The sequence below is a fragment of the Meles meles genome, chromosome 2 (genome assembly GCF_922984935.1).
Source record: "Meles meles chromosome 2, mMelMel3.1 paternal haplotype, whole genome shotgun sequence".
In the NCBI taxonomy this organism is placed as follows: Eukaryota; Metazoa; Chordata; class Mammalia; order Carnivora; family Mustelidae; genus Meles; species Meles meles.
The window spans coordinates 51,400,252-51,413,563 of record NC_060067.1 but is presented as its reverse complement, the minus strand read 5'-3'; the positions used below and the strand labels follow the sequence as shown (position 1 = coordinate 51,413,563).

The 13,312-nt window shown below is 39.8% G+C and overlaps 1 protein-coding gene across 1 annotated transcript in view; it reads left to right on the top strand.

Moving 5' to 3' along the window:
- The window catches only part of LOC123930384 (cytosolic beta-glucosidase), a 117,018-nt gene extending 103,958 nt beyond the window's left edge, over nucleotides 1–13,060 (top strand). The window contains exon 5 of the mRNA XM_045986680.1: nucleotides 12,161–13,060. Coding sequence (XP_045842636.1) covers nucleotides 12,161–12,363 — 203 coding nt within the window. The 3' untranslated portion in view covers nucleotides 12,364–13,060. The remainder of the gene's footprint in view (nucleotides 1–12,160) is intronic.
- The last annotated feature ends 252 nt before the right edge of the window (nucleotides 13,061–13,312 follow it).

Genomic DNA, 13,312 nt, shown 5'->3' with positions numbered 1-13,312 from the left:
GGCCGGGAGGCTTCTGCAGCATCCCGTGTTCCCTGCAGCCCGCCCCCTCCCCCAAGGTCCTTGTCTTTGGTGATTTATTTTTTGTGACCCACAACTGACCCTTTCCCACAGAGCACAAACCCTGGCCCAGATGCTGCTCTTTCCCTTGATGCCCTGATTTCTTTGGTTCTCGGCACTGAACATTTTTTGCTGACTCTAAACCCTCTGAAAGCTGTTTGAAGCCAGATGGGAGGCAGAGATAAAACAAGTTTCACTCATCGCCCTTCCAGAGAAGTAACAACACCGTACCAACAAGTAGAATGTGTTGAGTGTTTACTATAAACTTAGTATTATTCACAGGTTTATATGTATTAATTTCTTTAATACCATAATCCTCATAAAAAGATTCTGTTAGCCCATTTTACAGAAGGGGAAAGTAAGTCCTGGAAGGAAAGTAAGAAGGGGAGGAAGGAAGAGGGAAAGGGAGAAGGAAGGAAGGTTTTCTGGTAGATGAGAGTTTCTTTCTTTCTTTCTTTCTTTTTCTTTTTTAAAGATTTTATTTGAGAGAGACTGAGTGGAGGTGGGGCAGAGGGAGAAGCAGGCTCCCACTGAGCAGGGAGCCAGACACAGGGCTCGATTCCAGTCCCAGGACCCTGGGATCATGACCTGAGCTGAAGGCAGATACCTAACTGACTGAGCCACCAGGCATCCCTAGAAGAGAGTTTCACTTGCTCAGAACTTTGGGTTTCATAAGAATTTACCTATTTCACAGAGGTAACTGTGAAAGTAATACTGATGGAGACATTATAGAAGGTGACACTGAGTGTATACCTATCCTCAGATCAGCTTTATAGCTAAATAAAAAAATATTTTTTTATACCTTTCAACTGCTTGCTGTTTGCAGGCTTTTTTCTCCCAAATCTAATGTAAGTAACAGGAACAATACAGATAATTAAGAAATCTTTACAGTGTATTTCTGGTTAATTGGCATTTTCCTATAAAATATTTAAAACTTAGCCTTTGGTTTTCAGGTTCTCTTTTCAGAGAGTCATAGGTTTTGTTATTAGGAGTTCCTATGTGCAGGTGGGACCTCCTGTGTTGGGATTATTTGGGCCTTTTCACAGATGCTGTCTAGCCATTAATACTCACCTGGAGTTAGGGTGGGGGGCTTAGTGTGCATTTTCTATGTTTAGATCTTCCTGATGTTGCTCTACCTTATTTTATTTATTTTTTTTTCTGAAGAAAGGGAACGACAGTGAGCCAGTTCCCTTGCAGGCACTCTTATCCTGCTAAAGCTGTCCACCAGTTATAGGGTTCTGTGCAATTCAACCAAGCTCAGAGAAACACATTTGCAAGGTTGGTGGGGGCAATTGCCAGAAAATCTGCTTCAAACTGTGTCCTGGGAAGGATTTCTCTCTCTTTGGCCTTAAGAAAAGGTTCTCACAAGCCCTCAGCAAGATCAGGTGGGTGGTTTGGGACTTGGAGCCCCGTTGGCAACTACTGTACAAAGAGTATGGTGCATGATCTGGTGCTGCTGTAACAAATGACTATAAACGTGGTGGCTTAGAACAATAGACATTTATTCTCTCAAAGTCCTGGAGGCCAGAAATCTAAAATTAAGGTGCCAGTAGGATTGGTTCCTTCTGGAGGCTCTGAGAGAGAATCTGTGCCATGATTGTCCACCAACTTCCAGTGGCTGTCTTGGCATTCCTTGGTTTCCAGACATATCATTCTAATCTCTGCCTGTTTCTTCACATTGCATTCTTCTCTGTGTGGCTTCTCCCCTTCTCTTCTCTTCTAAAGACATTTGTTATTGCATTTTGGACTCAACATTATCTAGGATGATCTCATCATGAGATCCTTTTCTTTTTTTTTAAAGTTTTATTTATTTAACTAATCTCCACATTCAATGTGGGGCTGGACCTGGAGATCAAGAGTTGCATGCTTTTCTGACTGAAGCTGCCAGGTGCCCCTCTCATCTCGAGATCATTAACTGCATTTACAAAGTCCCCTTTTCCAAATAAGGTCACATTCATGGGTTTTGTATGGATAGATCTTCACGGGGAGACACCAGTCAACCAGTTACACATGGCGAATTGGGAAGGTGTCTCATGATCCACTGGAGTAAGGCGAGGCTTTGATTAAGTGGTGATGACAGGCATTTGGCACTCTTGAACTTGCAAGATTCCCACCTTGATCTCTCTGTGGTGTCCCATTTCTGAAAGGTGGTGGTGTGGCCTGGCCTGCGCATTGTGGTGTCTTTTGGCATAGGGCATCTCTGGCTATGAGTGTTGAGGGGCTGAGGGAGTCATCTACATTTTTAACCTCGAGAGGGATGCCTCTATTCAAAAAATTGTAGTGGACTATTAGAGCTTATTCTAGGCTTAGTAGTCTCAAACTGGACTGTTTGAGAAAGTGTAACAATCACTCAGGTTGTTTATTAAAAACAGAAATTCTCAGATCTCAACCTAGTTTGCTAAGAGCTGCCATAAGAAAATGCCACCAACCAAGTGGCTTAAACAACAGTGATTTATTTTCTTGCAGGTCTCTAGAGCTGGAAGTGTAAGATTGAGGTATCAGCAAGTTTGATTTCTCCTGAGCTTTCTCCTTTTGGCTTTCAGATAAACAGTTTCTTACTGTGTCCTCATTGGTCTTTCTCTCTTCATACATACCTCTGGTGACTTCTCTCTTCTTAGAAGGACAACAGTCCGATCGGATTAGGGCCCACCCTAACAACTTCATTTTAACGTAATCACCTGTTTATTTATTTATATTTTTTTCAGTGTTCCAGTATTCATTGTTTATGCACCACACCCACTGTACCATGCAGTACGTGCCCTCCTTAATACCCACCACCAGGCTCACCCCATCTCCCACCCTCTCCCCTCCAAAACCCTTAGTTTGTTTCTCAGAGTCCACTGTCTTTCATGGTTTGTCTCCCCCTCTGATTTAACTTAATCACCTCTTTGAAATCTTTATGTCCACATAAGGTCATATGCTGAGGTCCTAGGGGCTGGGGCTTTAACAATAATGGATGTTGGGGCTATAATTAACTGTATTTATTGTGGCTATATGAGCTATAATTAGCTCATAACACTACCCAAGAGATCTGATTTTAGTAGGTCTGTTGTGGGGTTAACAACTTTTTTTTTAGCTACACCCTAGGTAATTCCAAGTGGTTCAGAAGGTCAGAGTCAACACTGAGAAACAATGCCCTGCTGGATTAGTAATTATACTGATGATTGCTTTGGCTCCATGTTTTTTTCATCAGCCCAGTTCTTCTTTTATTTATTTATTTATTAAATTTTTTAATTTATTTTTATTTTTTTATTTATTTTTCTGACAGACAGAGATCACAAGTAGGCAGAGAAGCAGGCAGAGAGAGAGAGACAGAGAGAGGAGGAAGCAGGCTCCCTGCCAAGCAGAGAGTCTGATGCGGGGCTCGATCCCAGGACGCTGAGATCATGACCTGAGCTGAAGGCAGAGGCTTTAACCCACTGAGCCACCCAGGCGCCCCCAGCCCAGTTCTTCTATGTGCTACATATTCAGCAGTAAGTTAATGCAGATAGAAAATACTCCATGACCCTTTGCAGACACTCCTCAAGACTGCTCTGCAACTTCTGTCTTCCTCTTTGATCTGTTCCCATTCTATTTCAGTGACTTCGAATCTGAGCTTGTTTTGTGTCCTGCCTTTTGGACTTGTTATGACATTGACTTAGCCACATACTACTTAAGGATTTTGACTCAGACCCATGCTATTAGTGTTTTCCATATCTGGGATCAGATTTGCTGCGCACAAAGTAAATCCCAGGATCTATCTGTTCAACTAACATCTTAAAAGTTTAAGAGCTTGGAAACCTGAAGTTCAGGGTTGTGGGGGTCTCTGAACAGCTTCCTGGGATGCAGGAAGGCAGGAAGCCAGAGTGACTTTGGGATGTTACCCTGGAGAAAGAAAGGAGTTTCTTAACTAATGTAAGGAGCCCTGTTCTCAGATTTATACTGTCGATCTATGCCTCTCCCTTTGTCCTTACACTTTCTTAGACTTAAGTTTGTCCTTCTGACTCCTCTTCCCCTTTTACTTATCCCAGATGCTCATTTAAACCCAGTTTTGGCTTCATCAAAGTATCTGGATGGTGGAGAGAGGGCACATCAAAATATATTTTTACTTAGGGTTCTGTATTCTCCTAAGGGCTGGCCAGAGAAGAAAAGGACATGGGCGAGGTATTGTGCTGGGGTCCATGCTATCTCATTTAATCTTTAAAATAGCCCTAGGAGTAGATATTAGTGTCTACATTGTACTCATGAGAAACTGGAGGGCCCCTCTGCATCTCAGATTTAAACCCAAGTGTTAGTTTCCTTACTCAAATTTGCCACATCATTTTTTTTAAGGGTTCCTGAACCTTGAAGATATTTCAAGTTTATCTCTACAATATAAACATAATGACATGGATATTTTATAGTCTGTCTGACAGTTCTAATAACTGATTTCTTTGTGGGTCTGTTTCTGTTGTCTGTTGATTTTGCTGATTTTCTAATTGTCATTGTTTCCCATCCTTTCTGGTTATTTTTATTTTGTTTTGTTTTTTAAAGATTTTATTTATTTTTTTGAGAGAAAGAGAGACAGAGAGAGGGAGAGAGAGAGAGAGAAAGAGTGGGGTAGTAGGGGAGGCAAAGGGAGAGGAAGAAGGAGAAACAGACTCTCCACTGAGGAAGAAGGAGAAGCTGATTCCCCACTGAGTGTGGAGCCTGATCAGGCTCATTCCTTGGACAATGAGATCATGACCTGAGCTGATGCCAGACTCTTAACTGACTGAGCCACCCAGGTACCCCTCTTTCTGTTGTCTGTTGATTTTGTTGGTTTTCCAGTTGTCATTGTTTTCCCATGTCTTTCTGGTTATATTGGATAATGAGCTGATGATTATACTTAAAATATTTGTGCTAATAGTCGAAGGTTTAGAATATGGGTATTTCCTTTCAGAAAGTATTTGAATGTGAGTCTTCCAGGCACCTGGGTGATCCCAGACCACCTCTATCCAACTTCTGGACTTTACATTTTCTGAACCACCAGATGGCTTGAGACTTTCAGTGACTTCTTTCCTTCTGGCTCACCCTTCCCCTGAGGGATTAGTCTTTGGAGATCTTAGTTTTGTCTGTGTGGGGTCTCAGATTTCCTGCCATGTATCTCTGGGCTTTGACACTTAGCCTCACACCCCAAGAAATAGGAAAAGATTTGTATTTCCTAAGGCTGGAGAACTCCATGAAGTAAAAGTAGTTGCCATGCCTAGCAATCTTCATTTCTTCATTCTGCTTTGGCCTGGTAATTCCCTATGAAATTGTCAGCTTTTCATTGTTTTGAAGGTCTGCTTTTAAAATTCTATGCATCATGCTTACTTGTTTTCATTACGAGGGCTTGCTCAAATAATGTCATCTGCCATTACCAGAACATAGAAATCTAGGTGCTTCTAATTTTTCTTCTCACTCCTTCCTGGGGTTTTCTCTCTGTCATTTTTCTACTGTGGACTGCTGCCTCAAACACTGTTTGGAACCTTTCCATTTGTTCTCACCACAGCAGCTTAGGTCTGTAGAGGAGTCATTTGTTTGATAGCTGAACTATTTTGCCATAGTCATGGATGTCTTATATAGTTCTAGGTAATCCTGAAAACAGAGGCTATCTCTGTTTATAAACTGTTGGGAAATAGATCCCACTGAAGCCAAGTGCCCAATTTTTAGCCTTTTGTAATGTGACAAACACAGGCAAAACATGGCACTTCACAAAGTAATAATATGAGAAGATTCTGCTCAGATAGCACAAAATAATGTGCTTCTAAAATAGGTGTGTGTCTCTGTGTGTGTGTAAATGTGTGTGTAGTAAAGAATTGGGTTTTGCCCAAATAACAACTTGGTCTTTGTCCTCAGCTTTTGAGGAGAAAATCTATCATACCTGAAAAATGTTCTTGTTAAGGGTGGGGGCTATTAACATCAGAAAGACCAACAATATGATTGGAGGGTTTGAGGGTAACATGGTATCACTTGACCCGGAGTCTGAGTTCATCCACACGGACAACCAATCAATCAATCATGCCAGTATGTAAGGAAGTCACCGTATACAGTCACTCTGGACACTGAAGCTCAGGTAAACGTCTCTGCTTGGCAGTGCTCTGTGCATATTGTCACATGTCCATCCCAGGACTCCTCGGCGAGGGGATGATGGAAGCTTCATGTTTGGAGTGCCCCTCCCCACCCCCCGCCATCTCTGCCCTAGCATCTCTTCCTTTGGCTGATGTTAACTTGTAACCCTCGCCATAATAAGCCACAACTGTTAAGTATAGTGGGTTTCAGAGAGGTCTGTGAGTTCTTCTAGCGAATTATTGAAACCGAAGATGGTTTGGGGGACCCCATGACCTTGTAGTTTTGCCAGAAAGGAGGGTGGTCTGATGAAAAGCTATTCCCTCAACCTCAGTTTGGCTAAAACTGGGCAGTGTGTGTGTGTGTGTGTGTGTGTGTGTGTGTGTGTGTGTAGAACAACTCTGGCACAGGGTTCTTCTAATTAGAACAGACTTTAATATATTAGCAAGTCAGATATTTTTGCTTTGTATCTTTTATGCAACATGCCGACTATGAGACCTTTTCCACTGGCCATTGAGTACCAAACCAAACTCTGGCTCTGCATGTTTGTAATTTTTATACCAGTGTGTTTTGTACCCACCCATAGTCCCTGCCAGTCTGTGTATATTTTGCCTGCAACTCTGGTTCAAGAAAGAAAGTGAACACGCAGAAGTGATTTTTCCCTTCTCAGATGTGGGACCTTGTAAATCACATCGACAAGAAATGTGATGATGGTCTCTTTCCGTTCTTGAGGAGATTGGAAGAGGAGAGGCATGTAGGCTCTAGCACAGTTTTGTCATTTTTCCCTGTGGTAGCACAAAAAAAAAGGATTCCAGCAGGCCAGCTCCTCAGCCCTAACCACGTAATTCTCTATTTGAATGTTCCTGCAATGAAAACGCGGAGACACCCACCAGCGTCACTGGGGCAGTTTAGTACCTGCTGCTGAACTCCTGGCAGTTAACAATGAACTTGTCAGCGTTTCCCTTTTGTTCCCTTGCAAGCAGGCTAGGCATCATTTTTATCCCCTGGTTGAGCATATGAATCAATCCTTTGTGCGTGTTCCTTGGTACTGTGCATGTTTGCAGAAGCTGTCTGGCTTTCTACCTGGCAGGCTTTTGTGTTGGGCAGTAGTTCTGCAAATGAGAAAAAAAACTATGCAAGATTCTCCCATGTCTCCACACTGAATTCTAAGGCAGGCAAAGGAGACGGTTGTTTTCTGACCTGGTACTTGGTTTTGGTTATTTTAATTCTTAGATATATGCCATGTCAAACTTAAGTTAGTTATAAAATTATTTTTAAGAATTGGTATTTTGCAATTGTGGTTGACAGAGAGGGGAGGAGACACAAATGGCAATGTGGACAAGTAGAAGAAGGAGTATCTATAGTATCTATACATGTTTTAATTCCTACAAAGCTTGATGTGCTTGAATGTTATATGTTTCATTTTCCAATAATACTTTATTTAAAAAGAGCCAATCTAGTTTGGCCGAATTCCTGCCTTGAGGCCATTCATAAGGCACTCGCTAAGTACAGCACTTTGCATGCCTCCATGCACAAAGGTGGGATTAGGCATCAATTAACTGCTCAGGAAACTTTTGTCTATGGAATATCCATAGTAAAATAAATAAATAAATAAATAAATAAAATTCCAAAATGATTCAGAATGTACACATGTGTCATGGTTTATGGATATAGTTCCTCTAAGAGATCCCAAAAGTGCAGATGTACAAAGAAAAAGGTAGAGTGGATCTTGCTTTGCTAAAGCTAGAGGAGTCATTGTGGTTGAGAGCGACCCCTAATACTGTTAAAATTTAGTATATCGTATGAAGGTTCATTTTCACCCGACTTATTTAGGAATATGTCTATCTTATAAGGAAAACTTGTCTTTTTATTTAATTTCTGTATTGGGAAATAGATTTTAGTGCATCCCATGTATAGAATTTACTTATTCTGGTTTTAAAAGAAAAGTTCAATGAAACAATTCATGCAACCCCAGAGGTTCCCCCCCCAACTTGAGATATTAAATTAAAATACTAATTAGTAAATATTAATGCAAAAGTATTATTAGTAAAATGCTTGAAATACTAAAAAATGAGTTAAATTTCCTATCATAATAGAAATCAGTGTAAAACTAGTTAGAAAATTCTCCATATTTTGACATCTTACTATAGGAGTCCCTGGATGGGATTTGGGTATACACAAATGAAATCATATAGAATATTGTGTATATGTATATGTGTATGTGAGGGAGAGAGAATCCATTCCTTTGGCTCTTAGAGGGTTTAAACACCACTCTGAGTTTAGATGTTGGGCAGAGGGGATGCCATAACATTTTTGCGCCTACTCAGTCTAAGATATAGGTACAACCAGAGCTGTATGTAGATCCTTTTCACTTTGGGGTCCTATTTCGAGAATTATAATACATGTCTCAGTTTGGTCATAGGGACAGAAGGTAATACCAGGGGCCATCTCAGCCCTATTGTTATCACCTCTTCTAACTTATTAGTGGACTTTCTGGATTCTCTGGAGGTTGCACTTGGAAGTCTAGCAGTGTCTTCTCTCCTTTTTTTTTTTTAAAGAACATTTTATTATTTATTTATTTAAAATTTTTATTTTATTTAAATTCAGTTACTTAACTTGCAGTGTATTATTAATTTCAGAGATACAGTTCAGTGATTCATCAATATCATATAACATCCAGTGCTCATTACATCGTGTGCCGTCCTTGATGCCCATCACTCAGTTACCCCAGCCCCTACCCACTCCCCCTCTAGCAACCCTCAGTTTTTCTATAGTTAAGAGTCTCATGGTTTGTCTCCTTCTATGTTTTTGTCTTATTTTACTTTTCCCTCCCTTCCCCTATGATCTTCTGTTTTGTTTCTTAACTTCCACATATGAGTGAAATCATGTCTTTCCCTCATTGATTTATTTCACTTAGCATAATACCCTCTAGTTCCATCCATGTCATTAAATGGTAAGGTTTCATTTTTTTTGGTGGCTGTGTAATATTCCATTGTCTCTGTGTGTGTGTGTGTGTGTGTGTGTGTGTGTATGTACACACCATGGTTTTTTTTTATCCATTCATCTGTTGGTGGACATCTGGGCTCTTTCCATAGTTAGCCTATTGTGGACGTTGCAGCTATGAATATTGGGGTACATGTCCCCTTCTTTTCACTACATCTGTGTCTTTGGGGTAAATACCCAGTAGTGCAATTGCCAGGTCATAGGGAAAGTCTGTTTTTCACTTTTCGAGGAACCTCCATACTGCTTTCCAGAGTGGCTGCACAAGCTTGCATTCCCACCAGCAGTGTAAGAGGTTTCCCTTTCTCTGCATCCTGGTCAGCATTTGTTGTTTCCTGTCTTGTTAATTTTAGCCATTTTGAGTGGTGTAGTGTGGTAGTTTTGTAGTTTTGATTTGTATTTCCCTGATAAATAGTGATGTTGAGCATTTTTCTATGCTTCTGTTGGCCATTTGTATGACTTCTTTGGAGAAATATCTGTTCATGTTTTCTGCCCATTTCTTGACTGGATTATTTGTTTTTTGGGTGTGAAGTTTGATAAGTTCTTTGTAGATCTTGAATACTAGCTTGATAAGACATTTATAAATATCTTTTCCATTTCTGTAGGTTGTCTTTTGGTTTTGTGGACTATTTCCTTTGATGTGCAAAAGCTTTTTATCTAGATGAAGTCCCAACACTTCATTTTTGCTTTTGTCTCCCTTGCCTTTGGAGACCTGTTTAGCAAGAAGGTGCTGCAGCTGAGGTCACAGAGGTTGCTGCCTATGTTCTTGCCTAGGATTTTGATGGATTCCTGTCTCACATTTTGGTCTTTCATCTATTTTGAGTGTCTTTTTTTGTATGGTTCAAAAAATGGTCCAGTTTCATTCTTCTGCATGTGGCTGTCCAATTTTCCCAACACCATTTGTTAAAGAGGCTGTTTTTTTTCCCATTGGATATTCTTTCCTGTGTTGTCAAAGATGAGTTGACTATAGAGTTGAGTGTCCATTTCTAGGTTCTCTAGTCTGTTCCATTTATCTATGTGCCTGTTTTTGTGCTGGTACCATACTGTCTTGATGATTACAGCTTTGTAATAGAGCTTGAAGTCCAGAACAGTGATGCCACCAACTTTGGTTTTCTTTTTCAACATTCCTCTGGCTATTTGGGATCTTTTCATACAAATTTGAGGATTAATTGTTCCAGATCTGTGAAAAAAGTTGATGGTATTTTGAGAGGGATTGCTTTGAAATACCTAGTGATGTATTGCTTTGAATATATAGATTTGCTCTAGGTAACATAACATTTTCACAATATTTGTTTTCCCAATCCATGAATGTGGAGTGTTTTTCTATCTCTTTGTGTCTTCCTCAATTTTTTTCACGAGTGTTCTATAGTTTTCAGAGTACAGATCCTTTTCCTCTTTGGTGAGGTTTATTCCTAGGTATCTTATGGTTTTTCTGCAATTGTAAATGGGATAGATACCTTAGTTTTTCTTTCTTCTGTTTCATTGTTAGTGTATGTAATGCAACTGATTTCTGTGCTTTGATTTTATATCCTGCCACATTGCTGAATTCCTCTATGAGATCTGGCAATTTTTGGGTGGAGCCTTTTGTGTTTTCCACACAGCATATCACATCATCTGTGGAGAGTGAGAGCTGAGCAGTGTCTTTAATGACTATAATTCTAGGTACTAGGGAGAAACTCTGTGTGTGTACGTGTTTCTTTGTGTATGAAAGTAGTAGATATTGAAAAAGACATTTATTGGGGCACCTGGGTGGCTCAGTGGGTTAAAGCCCCTGCCTTCGGCTCAGGTCATGATCCTAGGGTCCTGAGATCGAGCCCCACATCGGGCTCTCTGCTCCTCAGGGAGCCTGCTTCCTCCTCTCTCTCTGCCTGCCTCTCTGCCTAGTTGTGATTTCTCTCTGTCAAATAAATAAAAAAAAAAAAGAAAAAGAAAAAGAAAAAGACATTTATTGAGTAAATGAATGGATGAATAAAACATTCATCAATTGGACATTCTTTCCTGCTTTGTCGAAGATGAGTTGGCCATAGAGTTGAGGGTCGATTTCTGGGCTCTCTATTCTGTTCCACTGATCTATGTGTCTGTTTTTGTGCCAGTACCATGCTGTCTTGATGATGACAGCTTTGTAATAGAGCTTGAAGTCCGGAATTGTGATGCCACCAACTTTGGCTTTGTTCTTCAATATTCCTTTGGCTATTCGAGGTCTTTTCTGGTTCCATATAAATTTTAGGATTATTTGTTCCATTTCTTTGATGAATGGATAAAGAAGATGTGGTATATATACACAATGGAATACTATGCAGCCATCAAAAGAAATGAAATCTTGCCATTTGCGACGACGTGGATGGAACTAGAGCGTATCATGCTTAGTGAAATAAGTCAATCGGAGAAAGACAACTATCATATGATCTCCCTGATATGAGGACATGGAGAAGCAACATGGGGGGGTAGGGGGATAGGAGAAGAATAAATGAAACAAGATGGGATTGGGAGGGAGACAAACCATAAATGACTCTTAATCTCACAAAACAAACTGGGGGTTGCTGGGGGGAGGTGGGATTGGGAGAGGGGGAGCGGGCTATGGACATTGGGGAGGGGAGGCGAACCATAAGAGACTATGGACTCTGAAAAACAACCTGAGGGTTTTGAAGGGTCAGGGGTGGGAGGTTGGGGGAACAGGTGGTGGGTAATGGGGAGGGCACGTTTTGCATGGAGCACTGGGTGTTGTGCAAAAAGAATGAATACTGTTACGCTGAAAAAATAAATAAAATGGAAAAAAAAAACATTCATCAAAATGAATGACCAAATAATTAGAATGATATGTAATTTAACTTCTTGAATGGAACCCCTCCTTGTTTAAAAGAGAAAATTGGAAATGAGCACTGAGAGGTTTTGTTTTTTTGTTTTTTTGTTTTTTTCCCCCTGTGATCTTCTTCAAGAGAAAGATACCCACACTGGTTGTCAGTGATTTTGTATGTTCATGAAAAGACTTCCCGGACATATAATTTTCCTCCTTTTTTTTTCTTTCCTTTTCTCTCATTTTTTTTTTTTTAATTAGCTATCCAGCTTGATAAAGTCAATTGCAAAATATATTGCGCATGGTCCCTTCTGGATAATTTTGAGTGGATCCAAGGGTATAGCAGCCGGTTTGGTCTCTTCCATGTTGATTTTGAGGATCCTGCTAGACCTCGAGTGCCTTACACATCCGCCAAGGAGTATGCCAAGATCATCCAAAACAATGGACTAGAGGAATATCCATAAAAGATGGCTGACCCACATCTCCTGGAGAAGAGGACTCTGGTTTTGGAAAAGAAGTCTGCTTTGGTGATCTTTTAGACAATCTCAAATTGCCTTTGTAATCATCTCCTACCAGCTGATCCGTGATTATGAAGTCTGAATATGGAATGCCTGGGGATGTATTTAATGATAGCCTTTACTCTATTTGCATTTGGATCAATGAGGCTTTTAAAAAAAACAGAATAAAAAAACCACTGAAATTGATTTTTATATTAAGAAATCAGATAGACTTGAAAACTTCAATTTAAATCCTTAGAATTTTTCTAGAAAAAAATAATGCAAAATTCATAAAGATAGTGTGCTCGTGATTTGCAGCTCTAATAGCAAGATCGCATATTATAAGAATACGTGTTTATGAGCCTAGCTTTTCTGGTTATGTCAGCTTTGTTTGTTTTGAAGATACATTTTCATGTGGTTCAAAATTCTTCTACTGTTTAATCTAGTATAAAAAATCAAAATTAAAAGTTAGTCACAATATATAGTTATGCATTCTATTCAACAAAGGGATTAATTGATGGCACGTTTAATGAAACGGATTTGTTGATATATTTGGCACATATTTTCCCTATGCATGAGCAAGTATATCTTTCTCTTGCCTGATGAATTATTTTTGAAAAATAATATATTAATAAAACAAATTAGACTCTGAATGAAAGAAAAAGTATTTGAGTGGATGTTTAGCAAAATCAGAATTCCTACTCCAGAGTGACACCAAATGAAAGGCAAAATAATAAGTAGGGCATTGTCTCTACTTTTGGGTATTTTTTAATGTTTAGGATCTATAACAACATTGATGACACCCAGGAAATATAAACATAGCTTGAAAGACCTACATGAGTGTGAGATGTCTGCACATATCTGAGATGTATATGGGGTTGGATTGGAGTTGAATATTTTATTGAGCTTCCTCAGT